The 15,474-nt window shown below is 50.0% G+C and overlaps 5 protein-coding genes across 5 annotated transcripts, besides 1 other annotated feature; 3 read left to right on the top strand and 2 right to left on the bottom strand.

Annotated features, from left to right (window-relative positions):
• Positions 1 to 899: 899 nt before the first annotated feature.
• On the top strand, positions 900 to 2,472 carry ACLA_022670 (isocitrate dehydrogenase (NAD(+)) IDH2; the record flags this gene model as incomplete). The annotated part of the gene is made up of 6 exons (XM_001268978.1): positions 900 to 989; positions 1,071 to 1,136; positions 1,283 to 1,369; positions 1,434 to 1,556; positions 1,619 to 2,338; positions 2,401 to 2,472. The coding sequence occupies 6 exons, from the start codon at positions 900 to 902 to the stop codon at positions 2,470 to 2,472; spliced, it is 1,158 nt and encodes a 385-aa protein (XP_001268979.1).
• Positions 2,473 to 2,842: 370 nt separating this feature from the next.
• Positions 2,843 to 3,937, bottom strand: ACLA_022660 (uncharacterized protein; the record flags this gene model as incomplete). The annotated part of the gene is made up of 4 exons (XM_001268977.1): positions 2,843 to 3,186; positions 3,261 to 3,453; positions 3,529 to 3,674; positions 3,754 to 3,937. 4 exons carry the CDS (start codon positions 3,935 to 3,937, stop codon positions 2,843 to 2,845), a joined length of 867 nt encoding a protein of 288 aa, XP_001268978.1.
• Positions 3,938 to 4,189: 252 nt separating this feature from the next.
• ACLA_022650 (tubulin gamma complex associated family protein) lies at positions 4,190 to 7,122 on the top strand (the record flags this gene model as incomplete). The annotated part of the gene is made up of 2 exons (XM_001268976.1): positions 4,190 to 4,310; positions 4,367 to 7,122. The coding sequence occupies 2 exons, from the start codon at positions 4,190 to 4,192 to the stop codon at positions 7,120 to 7,122; spliced, it is 2,877 nt and encodes a 958-aa protein (XP_001268977.1).
• A 271-nt stretch (positions 7,123 to 7,393) lies between these two features.
• On the bottom strand, positions 7,394 to 10,407 carry niaD (nitrate reductase NiaD; the record flags this gene model as incomplete). The annotated part of the gene is made up of 7 exons (XM_001268975.1): positions 7,394 to 8,286; positions 8,343 to 8,966; positions 9,021 to 9,244; positions 9,297 to 9,532; positions 9,636 to 9,894; positions 9,966 to 10,065; positions 10,137 to 10,407. 7 exons carry the CDS (start codon positions 10,405 to 10,407, stop codon positions 7,394 to 7,396), a joined length of 2,607 nt encoding a protein of 868 aa, XP_001268976.1.
• Positions 9,920 to 9,940: a microsatellite.
• A 1,262-nt stretch (positions 10,408 to 11,669) lies between the features above and the next one.
• On the top strand, positions 11,670 to 15,453 carry niiA (nitrite reductase niiA; the record flags this gene model as incomplete). Its single annotated transcript, XM_001268974.1, has 9 exons — positions 11,670 to 11,851; positions 11,922 to 12,072; positions 12,147 to 12,686; positions 12,738 to 12,820; positions 12,878 to 13,402; positions 13,462 to 13,664; positions 13,714 to 14,186; positions 14,239 to 14,396; positions 14,457 to 15,453. 9 exons carry the CDS (start codon positions 11,670 to 11,672, stop codon positions 15,451 to 15,453), a joined length of 3,312 nt encoding a protein of 1,103 aa, XP_001268975.1.
• Positions 15,454 to 15,474: the final 21 nt, after the last annotated feature.

The following is a 15,474-nucleotide window of genomic DNA, read 5'->3' as shown; positions in this document are numbered from 1 at the left end:
TCAATGTTCTTCCTTGGCGCGCTGCATGGCCGTTATATGACCGAATTGAAGGGTATTTGTTGTCCGATACGGAGTGTTATCTAATCTGGGTAGAACGATCAGTGATGAGTGAGGTAGTATTGGGTGGAGCGACTACGGCGGACGGTAGCCAGCTGTATGGTAATTTCGAGTTTTGTTGGACCTCGAACGAGCAGATAAATTATATTGGGAGATGTAATTAGGTATTGTAGATAGACATGATGAAAGCAATAAGAATCTCTTGAAGTGAAATCGTTTATCCCTTTCAATCGAGGGTAGTTGCGTGAAAAGAATCATTCTTAAAACAAAGCTGTTTTGAAGCCTGATAAAAGTGGCTGAGATACGACGTAACGTGGTATCAGCAATAAAAGTCTCTTCCAAGATACACGCTCGAATCCTCCACATCTGTATCTTGTTGTACCTACGTAGTATATGGCAACAGAGTAAATCGCTTCTTGATACTTTAGCATTTCTAATATACATAAAATATCGCATTCTGTAGTACTACTGCTTCCTAGTCTACTGCCATGGACAACACTTGAACTTCAACGTGTCAGACCGAGTCAGGACTAGCGGGTCATCCCTAACGGGCCATTCGGTCCGGCACCAGTCTGTGCAGAAGGTCTCTACTTCTCTAGTAGGAAAAAAAAAAAAAAGAAAGTCTCTCAGGCTCTGCTTCAGTGGTGATTTCGGGTTACCGGGATCAAGACTCCGTGTTACTTGCTAAGGCGCTTCTCACTTCAGGTTCCCGCACAAGAGACCCGCCACCCGTGCTCTCTCCAGTGTGTCTTCTTTTCTCTTCCTCCCTTCTCATCTATCTTTTTTAAATTCACCTTTTTCTTGACCTGAATCGTCGGTTGTTGATCCGGGGAATCGTCAAAATGATCTCTGCTAGAAACTTCATCACCCCGGCCCGCCAATGCCTGCGGACAACACGTGTGTCTCCAAGCTTTGCGTCGCCTCTGTCGCAGGTAATGCGCGATCCTTCATATCAATCCATTTGAGCGTGTTTTTCTTGAGGGGATTCATTGAGCTAATCGTCCTCGTTTTAGCTGCGCGGTTACGCCTCTGCTGCCGACGAGAGGGTCGCCAAGTTCAAGGGACAGAAGGGCTCTGATGTACGTGGTGCCCAATCCAGCTTTTTTCCAACTTTCCTCTTTAGGCCCGGTGGCATCCGCTTGGTGGAATATCAACACCCTACCATTTGGTCTACAGGGTATTTGATTGCGAGGACATGAATGTCTGATGGAATTTGTGTCGATAGGGAAAATACACAGTGACTCTGATTGAGGGTGACGGCATTGGCCCCGAGATCTCGCAGTCGGTGAAGGATATCTTCGCTGCCGCCCAGGTAGGCGCATCCTCTCCCCAGTCTACCGGTGTATCAGAAGAAATCAGTACTAAGCTCAGTATAGGCCCCCGTTAAGTGGGAGCCCGTCGATGTTACCCCCATCCTGAAGGACGGCAAGACCACCATCCCCGATGAGGCCATCCAGAGTGTGCGCCGGAACTACGTCGCCCTGAAGGGTCCTCTGGCCGTAGGTCACCCATTTATCCCTCTTGAACTGCAGGGGCATAGTGCTGAGACAATGTGATTTAGACCCCCGTTGGAAAGGGTCACGTTTCCCTCAACCTTACTCTGCGTCGTACTTTCAACCTCTTCGCGAACCTGCGTCCCTGCCGGTCCGTCGCTGGCTTCCAGACTCCCTACGACGGCGTTGACACCGTCCTGATCCGTGAGAACACCGAGGGTGAATACTCCGGCATTGAGCACGTCGTTGTCGATGGTGTTGTCCAGAGCATCAAGCTCATCACCCGGGAGGCTTCCGAGCGCGTTCTCCGTTTCGCCTTCCAGTATGCTCGTTCGATCAACAAGAAGAAGGTCCGTGTCGTGCACAAGGCCACCATCATGAAGATGTCCGACGGTCTCTTCCTGAACACCGCCCGCGAGATCGCCAAGGAGTTCCCCGATATCGAGTTCGACGCTGAGCTGCTGGACAACTCGTGCCTGAAGATCGTCACCGATCCCACTCCCTACAACGACAAGGTCCTTGTTATGCCCAACCTGTACGGTGACATTCTGTCCGACATGTGCGCCGGTCTCATCGGTGGTCTCGGTCTCACTCCTTCCGGCAACATTGGTGACGAGTGCTCCATCTTCGAGGCCGTCCACGGTTCCGCCCCCGACATTGCTGGCAAGGGTCTCGCCAACCCCACTGCTCTGCTTCTGAGCAGTATCATGATGCTGCAGCACATGGGTCTCACCGATCACGCCGCCCGCATCCAGAAGGCCACCTTTGATACCCTTGCTGAGGGCAAGGTATGTTCAATATCCCGTCACTTCGATTTCGTTTGAATGTATGGCTAACGTGATATGCGCAGTCCCTCACCGGTGATCTGGGTGGTAAGGCCAAGACTCATGAGTACGCTGAGGCCATCATGAAGCGCCTGTAAGGGTGTTGATTGATTGTTCTTCTCCATGTACTATTTCTCTTGAATGTCCCCCCCTTTAGCCCATGAACGACCCTAGATCTCTGTTATATGTACTTAGATGTACCTAGTAAGATGCCATTATACCGAAATTTACCCGTTTTATCCTTTTCAGATTCTTATCACGAATTATCTCGGATTTCCGCGTGGTCTCTCTTCCTCATTGAACAAGTTTTTTTTTTTTTTCATCAAATCAACAAAAGTAAATACGCTGTCATGGCCTGTGCATTATCATACAAGTACCCATAAAACGCCTGCTCTAGGACTTTGAGGTATCAAGACGCGAATCATATCGAATGAAAAGGAGGCAGCAAAGAAGCCAATGGCGTGCGTGCTAACGTCGTCGACCACCTCTTCTGGTTCCAAGCCCTCCGCCTCTTCGCTCTTTCTGCTTCGATTTGGTGGTTTGCGCACGCGTGCTCCTTGTCGTTGGAGAGCCACTCGTGTCCCCCTCTGCATCGTCCTCAGCCTCACTCTCATCCTGAGCGGCATCTGTGCCTTCCTCGTCACCGTCGTCGTTCGCTCCGGCCTCTTCGGAATTCGCGTCTTCATCGCCGGTACCTGATCCTTTTCGCGACTCGACTTCGACTTGAAGGCGCATCGACCGTGTGCCTCGTGTCGCTGGCCGACCACGAGTACCCTTGCGGCCGCGCGATGGTACTGGAGAGGAACGAGTTTCTAGAGGAACAAGAAAGAGTCAATAATCGCGCGGTGATCCACATTGGACGGCCCTGGGGACATGGCAAACACACCATCTGTATCAGCTATCGTACTACCCCTCCTAGAATCCGCATGAGCACTCGGGTTAGGCGATGCGGACCCCTCCATCGCCAATCGTCTCTCGAACATCAGGTCGGCGTACTCGTCCCCGGGAAGTTCAAACGGGCAGTAGAAGTCCTTGGATCCATCGGGGTCATCGGAGGGTTCTGTGATCAACGAATCTTCCTAAGGGTCAAATAAAAACAAGTGGTCAGCGCGACGATTGAACACCCGGGCCTTAGTATTTTGTCATTCGCGTACCCGTTCGTCCAGCGCAGGAAGATTGTATAGAGTTCCGAGCTTTATCCATATTCCCGGTATCCGTGTGTGTTCGCAATTCGAGGGTGCGTAGCCTTGGCTCTTCATAAACTCGGAGATCGCGATCATGCGGAAATGTTTGTGCATCCCTGAATATAGAACGGTTGGTTAGTTATCTACCGCCCCATGGCACTGTGGCTCTTTCATCTATAGGATCAGTGAACGAACCGACTGGTTTCCATTTGATGATACCCTTCAGCAGTGCCGTTTCCTGTTCATCAGTCCAAGGATCCGCAACCAAGTCGTGCCCATTTTCTGGTTTGGTTGCGACTTCACTGGCTGGTGTGTTCGAGGATAGCTGCGCGCTTTCAGCTTGGAGATCGGTCAGCTTGGGTTTCTTCTTGGGCGGCATTGTAGAGAACGCTCTATCTACAGCTGTATGTAAAGCAGTGAGAGCTTGGAAGTAAGATAACGCTGCGCGCGGCGAATGCATCTCTCGCACTTCGGGATGTCGAACAAACGGTGGTCCGAGCGTCAGCTGGGGGAGTCCCAACACTAGTACGTTTCCAGACTAGCGAGACCTGATTGCGCGCCGACAAACGCGTTGGACAAGCTGATAAGGAAATCGAGCATGAGGCCATGAGATGACATTGTGCGGCTGATGATGGACCAGGAAGAGTATGGTGTAGACCCTTTCTCAAGTGAGGGCCTGTGGAGGCTTTCCAAGTTTACCTTGGAGGCTTTGCCGTCATTGGACATCTTTGCATGGAATGCAGAGTTACCTGGTGCGTGCCCAAGTTGAGCGACTAAACCACGCATGACTGACAGTGTTTCTTCATAGATCAGAATCGAGAGCTCCCACAGAGTGCTTTTGGATTGTTTGAGCAGGATTTCTCTACTCTACCCCAGCTGGACGTTCTCGACGGCAACATCTTATTACCGGGCCAGTTGCTAGAGTCGGTGACAGATACCTTCAGCGACACCGAAATCGACGAGATTCTCGACAGTCAGGACGATGACAGGTCTGATGCGAACTCAAGCACCATCTGGAAACTAGAAAGCTTGGATTTGGACCTAATCACTGAGGTCCCGTTAAGATCATGGGAGCGTTTCCATGATCGATCTTCTCGCGAACCCCCATCCGCCTATTTCAGTGAGTCAGGCGCAAATGGATTCGATGCAGCACTGTTGCGCCAGGCCAATAGCGACGGACATAAGGAGTCGGGACGTATTGCTCGAAATGACGTATTCTTTCACGCCATGTTCAGGCTGGGACTCGGTTGGAGCTCCATATTCTTTCGTTACAATAGACAACAAAGGAAATTCGAAAGAGTATCAGGCGGCATCCGTATCTCTGGGGTTAGTCTTACCGCTATAAACAGTGTGGTCGAGCAATTGCTCCAATGCGGAACGGATATGCAAAGAATCCGGGAGTTTGCACGTCGCACTCGTGTCAAGTCGAGAGAGTTCTCTGCTCGATCTGCTTTTTCTAGCACTATAGCTGCGATTGTCTACACGCTCGAAAAGCGGTTGAGCGGCTACTCCAGGGGTATCTCATCCCTTCTTCAGATAACGTCTCTTTTTGAGCGATGCGGTGAACTTGTTCATGCCCTAGCGACGATTGTTGAAGCAGTCGAGAAGGCTGTGTCGGATGCCCAAGTGATTTCGGTTATCATCAAGAAAGCGGCTCATTTTGCTCAGACCTTGAGCTCCATGGAGAATCTCTTCCGAGAAATTGTTGCACGCGCAATCACACCTTGGCTTCATTATGTAGAAGCCTGGGTTGGCCTTCGCGCGGAAACACCAGGACTCTTCGAGGCTACTGGGAATAGTGCGGGCTTTGTGGTAACAGAGCGCCGCGATGGCCGAAGTACCTCGAAAAGATCGAGAACAACAACTGTAGATTATCGCTATCATCCCGACCAAATGCCATCTTTCATTCCAGAAGACCAAGCACAATTGATCTTCGAGAGCGGACGAGGTTTGCGATTACTCCGGCGCTATCATCCACAACATCCAGTCGCGAGTGGCACGCCTCTTCGCAAAGATCGCCGGCCGGCGTTGAGCTGCGCAGGGACTTGGTCTGACATTGAGAGGATCCAGAAGAAGGCACAGTTTTACGAGGCCGAACTCCGCTCAGAAATTCTCAAATACACTCGCGGCCAAACCACAGACAACGCGCTCGCAGCATCGCATGCCCAGAAGAGCGACTCTGCGGTTGAGGACCGAAATGGGCCTGAGAATTATGAGATGTTTGACATTGACGACTCAAGAAATACAACCGGGCTACTCACACAGCACTCGACTTTAAATTGCGACGAACTTGTGCCACTACTCAATACAGCTCAACCGCAAAAATCGGAATCTCTCGAATCGCGCAGAAGCAAATTTGGACCTGAGATGATATCGGCCATCTACTTGTCTCTGGCACCTCTACTATCTTCGCAAGCTCTACTCATCGACTTTTCCTGCCTCCACTTATTATTCAAGGAACACAGGTTGAGGTATCACCTGACCCTGCAATGGCGCTTTCAACTCCTTGGTGACGGACACTTCACATCGCGGCTCTCGCACTCACTTTTTGATCCCGAGATGGAAAGCGGCGAGCGCAGATCAGGCGTTGTGCGAAGTGGTGTGCACACTGGATTGCGTCTGGGAAGTCGTGATACATGGCCTCCTGCAAGCTCTGAATTGCGGTTGGTGCTCATGGGTCTTCTCAGTGACTGTAATATGGACGAACGCTTGGACAATTCAGGCAATGTTGAGTTTCTGAAGGAAAGGGAACTTCCTGGTGGTTTAAGTTTCGCGATTCGCGATTTGACCGACGAGGAAATTACCAAGTGCAAAGACCCAAACGCCATAGAAGCGCTTGATTTCCTCCGTCTCCAGTATAAGCCGTCTGCTGTCCTGGAGACAATAATCACACAACGCTCTCTCACTCAATATGACCGTCTTTTCAAGCACCTACTGCGTCTGATTCGCATGGTTTCGGTTGTCAAAGGCCTGATTCGCGACTCGACTGCAAGAAGCTCTCTGTCTGGTGATACACGGAACCTGTTTCAGAGATTCCGCATAGATTGCCAACATTTTATTCTTACCCTGAGTGATTACTCCTTCCACATCGGCGTCGGTGCTACATGGCGAAGGTTCCAGGAAACTCTTTCGAGAACAGAAGAATGCCTTGAGCATAGTGATATAGATGGCACGATTGAGGCAGCCCACTCGGTTTCCAGATTGAGACGTTACCATGAGGACACTCTTGACCAGATCCTCTTTGCGCTATTCCTGAGCAAAAGACACGCCGAAGTTGCCAAGCTGCTTGAAAGGATCTTCGGTACAATTCTGACATTTGCTCCGCTTTCCCAGATGGATGGGGCAAATGGCGTTCGCCATGACAATGACGCTACAGTAGCCCAACTATACGGCAGTTTTCGAAAGCAGACGTCTGCGTTTGTCAATTTCTTGCGTGGTGTGGATGGCGGAAAAGTGTCATCAAGATCATTCGACAGTTCAAGCACGGCATTTGCTTCAAGGGCATCACCGACAAGTGTCTTCGACCATCTCCTGGCGCGGCTGGACATGAAGCGGTACTACTAAGCAAGATCAAAATAGCGGATTGCACGGATATGAGCGAAAGTGGTGCTTAACAACGAATTTCCAAGTGCTTTCAACCACATCGTGCAATTTGCAAATTAACACTTAACTGGCTTTCAAATACATATTCTTCATATTTCTATCAAAATGACAATGCTTCCTGTATGCTCATCAATAGCCGCTCGAAGGGGTCCTGCATATATTCCAATAACGCCAACATCTCGTTCAATACCCATAATCGCTCGTGAAAAGATTTTGCAGCATTGTAAACACGCTAAAAGAAATGAAGATTCGACTCCTCCCAGCCCTGAGCCAGAAGGATTGTCTTAGCCGATTTCTCCATGGGCTCGGGCCCACAGATGAGTACCATGCTCTCCTCGTCGGGTGATGCATACTCTCTCAGTAGAGCTTCGGCAATGCGTCCTCGGTTACCAGCCCAAGTCTCGGGTGCTTTGGTCAATGTGTGTATAATCGTGCACCTTTCCTTGTTTGAGGCTTCAAACTGGTCCAGCTCGGATCGACATAGAATGTCCTCCTCCTGTCGATTTCCGTCAAGCACAACACACGACGTGGGATCTTGCTGATCTTGCATCACCGCACGCAGAACTTGGAATATCGGGGTGATTCCTGTCCCACCGCATATCATTTTGAAAGAACGCACATGTCGCTCCTTGCCACTGATGAGAACTCGGCCATTTCCGAGGTACTCAAATCGGCCCGTCGGGCCTTTACACTCGACCATCGAGCCCAAGGGAAGTTGGTCCAAAGCCATGGTCATCTTCCCCCCTGGTACGGTGGGCGTCGCAAAGTAGATTTTGATCAGCACGTCGACAGATCCCTTTTTACTGGGATCAGAGAGTGGAGTATAGGATCGGATAACTGCTTCTTTTGTGCTAGAATCAGGCACCTTGATCATTAGATGCTGTCCGATAGGCAGACCTAGTGTCTGCTCTCCATGTTCCAGGTCGAAAGTGAAGATCCGTGTATCCCAGGATACGTCATGCTTCGCCGAGAGTCGTGCCTTCGTCCATGATCGCGGTTGAAGGAAGACTGCGCGAGGCTCGCTTGGTACTTCCTCCTTGCCCGCTTGCTTGAGTGCTTCTAGCGATGCGGGGTCCATTGTACCAATGTGATATTCAGGCATCATTGCTTTTGCCGTCTCGCTATCTGTAGCACATGTCAGTTCTGCCTTCATTTCTGATTCATCAGGAAATGGAACTCACGGATTTCGTTGAAGTCCTCGGAAACGTCTAGTCCCACAGAGGAGATGATACTCTGGGCCCCTCCAGGATGACCGTCGAGGAATGGCTTGCCGTCATACACTTCCCCGTTCACAACGAACCAATGCTCTCCCCTCTCGTTGTGACTTGTGAACTCATCTAGGCTGATGATTCGATCTAGCCCTGCCTTCTTCATGTTGATCTCTTTTACGGGCTCCGGTCCGACCTCTGTCTCACCTTCAATCTTCTCGCCCCAGTTACCGTTGGTCAGATCTCCTCCAGCCTTTTTAACGCGCTCCATCCAGCCGCCAGCCATGACTGGATGCGTTGGATGCTCAAATACCAAAGTTCCATTCTCCTTGGTGATCGTGACTCGAAACCATGGGTTGTTCATCATCCCGAGTACCGACCAATACATGTCGCGAGGCTGGATGCTCAACGCCTCATCCATCCCTCTCACAAGGATGGCATCGCTTGCTTCCAGATCAATTATCGGAATGCTGAGAGACCAGAAGCACCAGCAGAAAGAGGTTTCACGCCAGGCCATGTCGACTTTACCACCAAATAACTCGCCTTCGAAGTCGCGGTACTTGTCCTCGGCATACTGTATATCTGCCAAACGCCATGCTGTAGGATTTATTAGCTTTTGGGAGAAATTGATACACTTGGAATTGATCTTACATTTGCCCTTATCGAGAGAGATTTCTACCCTGTTTACTCTCCGGCCACCTCCAGCATATGCATATCCCTTGACAGTATACGACGGTCCAGCCGTCGCGAGATCCAGGACCTCATTATGCTGGGGGTATACAGCAGCGGAGTTCATATTAAGGTCGTAAATAGCATATCGTTCGTCACGCCACCACATTGGCTCTTGCGCGGCCATCTCGGGGGCGACCATTGTCCTATCGCAACATTCAGCAGCTGACAAAACTGATCTTTTGGTGGCTCACTTACGGTAACACCCGGTTATCATAGATATGGTACCAGTTATCACTGGGCGCATCGGTCAAGATCAACTTCTTAATCCACTTCACGCTTCGACCTCCGATCTGACCTGGAACAACGGCTCTCAGAGGCCGACCATGATCAGGGCGAAGAGGCTCGCCGTTCATTTTGTGCGCAAGCATAATCAACCTATTGGGGTCCATGGCCCAGTTGAGCTTGACTGATGTGCCATAGTGGCCATTTGGCTGTAGCAAAGTCAGTGGTCTGGAGGCCATCCATGCCAAAGAAGGGGAAAGCCAGAAGAGTGAAAAGAGAAAAGGACCAAAAAAAGGAAGGGGAAACACTGACAAGCTTGTCTGCCCCCTCCATACAGACATATTTCGCCCGTCGCAATGGCTTCGCATACCGCAGGACATCTGCCATCAATGGCCCAGTGAAGAGAGCCGTGGACAGACCAGCTGCGCCCCATGAGAAACCTTTCGATTTCCGGACCGTGTTTTGTTCTTTTCGTCTGTTGCCGGCGCACACAAGCGTGATGGGTGCTGTGATCTGGTTGAACTGCTGCAGAATTTGGCGAAAGTTCAAAACAACCGGCCGTTCGACTAGTCTACACTGCCATTTTAGAACCCGGGACACACACACACACACACACATATATCCCGGAAGTCCTTTACTCACCCTTCAATGCTTATCTCCCAGTTCGGGATATCTTCATCTCTTACCAGGGGGACTGGCCCATGGTTTCTGACATAGAACAGTTCCGGCGATGTCAGGAAGCCTGTATGTGGATGGTCAGCCGAGATCCTTGCCTGTGGGGTAGATTGAGCGGCCCAAAGAGGCAGTCCATACCTTCGTTGAATAGAGCTGTGAGAGGAGGTTCGACATTGAATGGGTGGACGCCAGTCAGTCTGATGAGCCGGGGATCTCGTGGTACATGACTATCCGGTGTTCCTTTGTCTTGGCTGAGGATTTCGGTTGGGATCTTAGATGGAGGTGGAAGGGGAATATCTGAAGCATTGACCGTCGAGAACTCGTCGACGGTGATCTGGTTTGCCTTTACCGAGAGGCTCTTGGGCAAGACCGTCTCGGTCTGAGTTCGGACTCGAGTAATGGTCGCCATGGCAGTGAACTTCAGTCTAGTTGGGGATGGTGGGCTACAGGGGAGGAAGCTCCGGAGACTGACAACTGGTTCTCCCGAGTTAAAAGGGAAGTAGAGCCGTGAAAGAATTAGCCAAAGTGGAATGAGACACAAAAATGGCGCATTCTGTTCCCAGTAGTAGGGCAATTGAAAGCATCTAGATACATTCTTGAGACGTAGCAATTGTCATACTAAGTTTGTATATACAACCGCCTCGGAGAAAGACCAAGGCTTACACCAGGGGTTTGCTTGATATGAGGAACTCCGCGGGATCTAAGGCTACAAGTGGATAACAGGCAGTTAAGCCTTACACTATCATGGTGTCTGCGGCAAGTCGGATCGGGCTACGGCCGGCATCATCACGGTAAGCTCTGATACTTAGGAGTACATCGGAATGAGCCACATATCACGGAGGCTCTCGGGAACGCAGTCAGGGCCTGGAAGGCGCCCCAGTCGATAGCTTCGTAGAGTAAAATAACATGCGTGCGCCAATGGCTCAAAAATGACGCCTATCCACCTTCATTCGCCACAATGGGGGTACCTAAATTCAGTAAAATGGCCCTATTATTGTCTCGAGTTGTAAACTCCCAGTCCATGCTCGATAGTTTTAGACACAACTTCGCCTGATAACCCGAGAAGGAATGACCCGACTGGCGTTTTCTGATTCCCAAACTCCAGATCCATGTCGGGAGACTATTGGAGTATTAGCCTATGTCATTTTCATCATCATCAGATTCGCACAAAAGAGAGTTCCGCGTATCTTGGAAGGAGTGGATGCTAGTAACTCCCGCAGAGATAAGGTGATCCTCCCTTACTACTATAGAGTATAGTCTCCGCGGAAAAAGACAGCGAAGATCGTTCCTTATCAGCCCACTTCTGATAGCAATTGCTATTGTTGTATGCAGTTCTCCAGCGATCGATAGTTCGATACTTGATATCTCCTAGGAGATCATAATGGCAGTTGTAATTGTCATGATCCCTGCCGGTACTAATCTCCACAATCATGTAATCCTGTATGGCTTGACCTACTGCGAGAATCGGCGATTAGAGTCATGTCGAGGGGGATCATACCAGAACTCACCAATGACACCCACCTATTAGCAGATCTAACAGGTAAATGATTGGTTCTCTTTGGTGCATAGCGAATTGACGAGGGTCTGTAGAATGTATATGACTAGACAAGTCCTCTGCAACGCCGTAGACGAGAAAGAAATCTCTTTGATGATGCATTGTTGTCCATCACGATGCCTTTGATCGATGGTTCAAAGGACCACAACACTGTCCATAGTCATGGCAGTGTCAACATCAGCATACCCCATATGGGAGTAGTCGATCCTGCAGGAGAGGTACCTGTTCGTCGCGATGAAGAGAACCGACGACAAAAGATTGTGGTGGTGGGACTGGGAATGGTCGCGGTCTCATTCATGTATGTCCCCGATCAAAAACATAGTTCACCGAGGCTATCCGGTCTTCTAACTGCGGTTCGCACTACTTAGTGAGAAAATTGTTAAGCAAGATGCAGAGAGACGCAAGTACGACATCGTCGTGATCGGCGAGGAGCCGCACATCGCCTACAACCGCGTCGGTCTTTCCTCCTTCTTCGAGCATCGCAAAATTGAAGACTTGTACCTCAATCCGAAAGAATGGGTAAGGCATCACGTCTCGAACGAGAAATGTTTTCTCTTCGTTGTTATGCTGACATTACTCTTTCTCTTTGGCAGTATGGTTCGTTCAAAGACCGATCATTCGATTACCACATCAACACCAGTGTGACCGACATCTTCCCCGATCACAAAACCGTTCGGACATCAACAGGCGACACGATACCCTACGATATCCTCGTCATTGCAACAGGCTCAGATGCGGTGCTTCCCTCTCACACGCCTGGCCACGATGCCAATGGTATTTTTGTTTACAGAACGATCCAAGACCTTGAGCGCCTCATTGAGTTCGCATCGAAACACAAAGGTGAAACCGCAGTTACCGTTGGAGCAGGCTTACTGGGCCTAGAAGCCGCCAAGGCAATGACGGACCTGGAAGAGTTTGGAAATGTGAAGCTTATTGATCGCAACAAATGGGTTCTTGCACGACAGCTAGATGGCGATGCAGGAACTCTGGTGACTCGAAAGATCAGAGAACTTGGTTTGGATGTGCTACAAGAGAAGCAGGTCGCGAAAATCAAAACCGACAACGGTAACAATGTGACTGGGATTGTCTTCGCGGATGGAGAAGAGATCGATTGCTGCTGCATCTGTTTTGCGGTAAGGTCGATTCCGAGCCTGTCATTACTTCAGGACTGACGTTGTGGCTAGATTGGAGTGCGACCCAGGGACGAGTTAGGAATCTCAGCTGGCATCCAGTGCGCTGCACGGGGAGGATTTGTGATCAATGAAAGGTGACTACGTAGCACCGATCTTGGACTATTTTTCACTGGCTAACACATTGCTCCAAGTCTTCAAACCTCTATTCCAGATATCTATGCAGTGGGTGAATGTGCTAGCTGGGAAAACCAAACATTCGGAATCATTGCACCAGGCATCGAGATGGCTGATGTACTGGCCTTCAATCTGACCAACCCAGATAAGGAACCGAGGAGTTTCAAGAGGCCCGACTTAAGCACAAAATTGAAGCTATTGGGAGTTGATGTTGCCAGCTTCGGTGACTTCTTCGCTGACAGAGATGGTCCGAAATTCCTTCCGGGTCGGCGACCATCAGTCATTGATGGTGCCATGGAGGACACTGATGGAGACAAAGAGCCAGTCAAAGCCCTCACATACAAGGACCCCTTCGGTGGAGTCTACAAGAAGTATTTGTTCACAATGGATGGGAAATACTTGCTTGGCGGCATGATGATCGGAGACACCAAGGACTATATCAAACTGAACCAGATGGTCAAGAGCCAGAAGCCTCTCGAAGTACCTCCAAGCCAATTTATCCTCGGTGCGCAATCGGACGGTGAGGAGAATGCCGATGATCTGTGAGTGATACAAGCCCACATTGAATAGCATAGAAGGAAGCTAACAAGAGATATGATAGCAATGATGATGCTCAGATCTGTGCGTGTCACAATGTCACTAAAGGAGACATTGTCTCCAACGTCAAGAACGGCACATGCAAATCCATTGCCGAAGTAAAGTCTTGTACAAAGGCAGGCACTGGCTGTGGAGGTTGCATGCCATTGGTGCAGTCAATCTTCAACAAGGCCATGCTGGACATGGGTCAAGAAGTCTCGAACAACCGTCAGTGCCTACTCTTTTACTCCCCTTGCTCAAACTGACTGGGAAATAGTTTGTGCACATATTCCGTTTCCTCGGGCCGATCTCTATACAGTGATCGCCGTCAAACAATTGAGAAGTTTTGTTGATGTGATGAAGGCTGTGGGAAGGAAGCCTGACTCCCTTGGCTGTGAGATCTGCAAGCCTGCCATTGCATCAATTCTTTCAAGTCTATTCAATCAACACATTATGGACAAGGAACTCCATGACCTTCAGGAAACTAACGACAGATTCCTCGCCAACATTCAGAGAAACGGAACCTTCTCTGTGGTCCCACGGGTCCCTGGTGGCGAAATCACGGCTGATAGGCTGATTACAATTGGCCAAGTGGCCAAGAAATACAACCTCTACTGCAAGATCACCGGCGCTCAGCGTATCGACATGTTTGGCGCCAAGAAACAAGACCTACTCGATATCTGGACGGACCTTGTGGATGCTGGAATGGAGAGCGGTCACGCTTATGCCAAAGGTCTGCGGGCAATCAAGGTAACACCATCCGTTCCTACTAGCATCCGTTTAAATTGACGCAATGAAATAGAGTTGTGTCGGAACCACATGGTGCCGTTTCGGTATCGGCGATAGCGTTGGAATGGCAATCCGACTGGAAGAGCGCTACAAGAGTATTCGAGCACCTCACAAATTCAAAGGCGCCGTATCCGGCTGTGTCCGAGAGTGTGCTGAGGCCCAGAACAAGGAGTAAGTCGAGTACCCTCTCTCATTTGGCGGCAAAGGATGCAGACGACTAACACATGCCAGTTTTGGATTGATTGCAACTGACAAAGGATTCAATATCTTTGTTGGCGGTAATGGTGGTGCCAAACCTCGGCATGCAGAGTTGCTTGCAAAAGACGTGCCCCCTGAGAAAGTGATTCCGATCGTTGATAGATACCTCATTTTCTACATCAGGACCGCAGATAAACTTCAACGCACAGCAAGATGGATTGAGAACCTCCCCGGCGGTATCAATTATCTGCGGGAGGTTATCATCGACGATAAACTGGGCATCGGTGCTGAAATGGAACAGCAAATGGAAGAGCTAGTGAATAGCTACTACTGCGAGTGGACTGAGACTGTTCGAAACCCTAAGCGGCGCAAGTACTTCCAACAATTTGCCAACACCGACGAGACGGTCGACACGGTAGAAGTCATCAAAGATCGGGGCCAGGAGCGGCCTACATACTGGCCCAAAGACTCTGCAAACGAAGACTTCAAGGGTCATCAATGGTCCAGTCTTGCTTGGCAGCCTGTCATCAAGGCCGATTACTTCTCGGATGAGCATCCACAGATCTCATCCGCCAACATCAAGCGCGGCGACACTCAGCTGGCCATATTCAAGGTCAAGGGCAAATATTACGCCACGCAACAAATGTGCCCTCACAAGCGAGCTTTTGTCCTATCGGATGGTCTGATTGGAGACGATGATGCGGGCAAATACTGGGTTTCTTGTCCTTATCACAAGCGCAATTTTGAGCTGAACGGTGAGCAGGCGGGAAGATGCTCGAACGACGAGAGTATGAACATTGCTACCTTCCCTGTTGAGGAACGTGACGATGGCTGGGTATACATGAAACTACCCCCAGTTGAAGAGCTGGACTCTGTACTGGGAACTGAGAAGTGGAAGGTGAAGAAGGGAGAAGCACCAGACCCTTTCCAGAAAATCGACAAGCGATACAAGGGGATCAGAGGCAAGAAGGCGTGTGATATTACTTCTCAAGCGCCGAAGACACAGGCTGCCAACATCATTGACTGGTAGGACGGGGGTCATTTGTTTTTT

The sequence above is a fragment of the Aspergillus clavatus genome, genomic scaffold (assembly GCF_000002715.2).
Source record: "Aspergillus clavatus NRRL 1 1099423829805 genomic scaffold, whole genome shotgun sequence".
In the NCBI taxonomy this organism is placed as follows: Eukaryota; Fungi; Ascomycota; class Eurotiomycetes; order Eurotiales; family Aspergillaceae; genus Aspergillus; species Aspergillus clavatus.
Note: the sequence above shows the minus strand (reverse complement) of the source record. Positions and strands in the feature narration are given on the sequence as shown.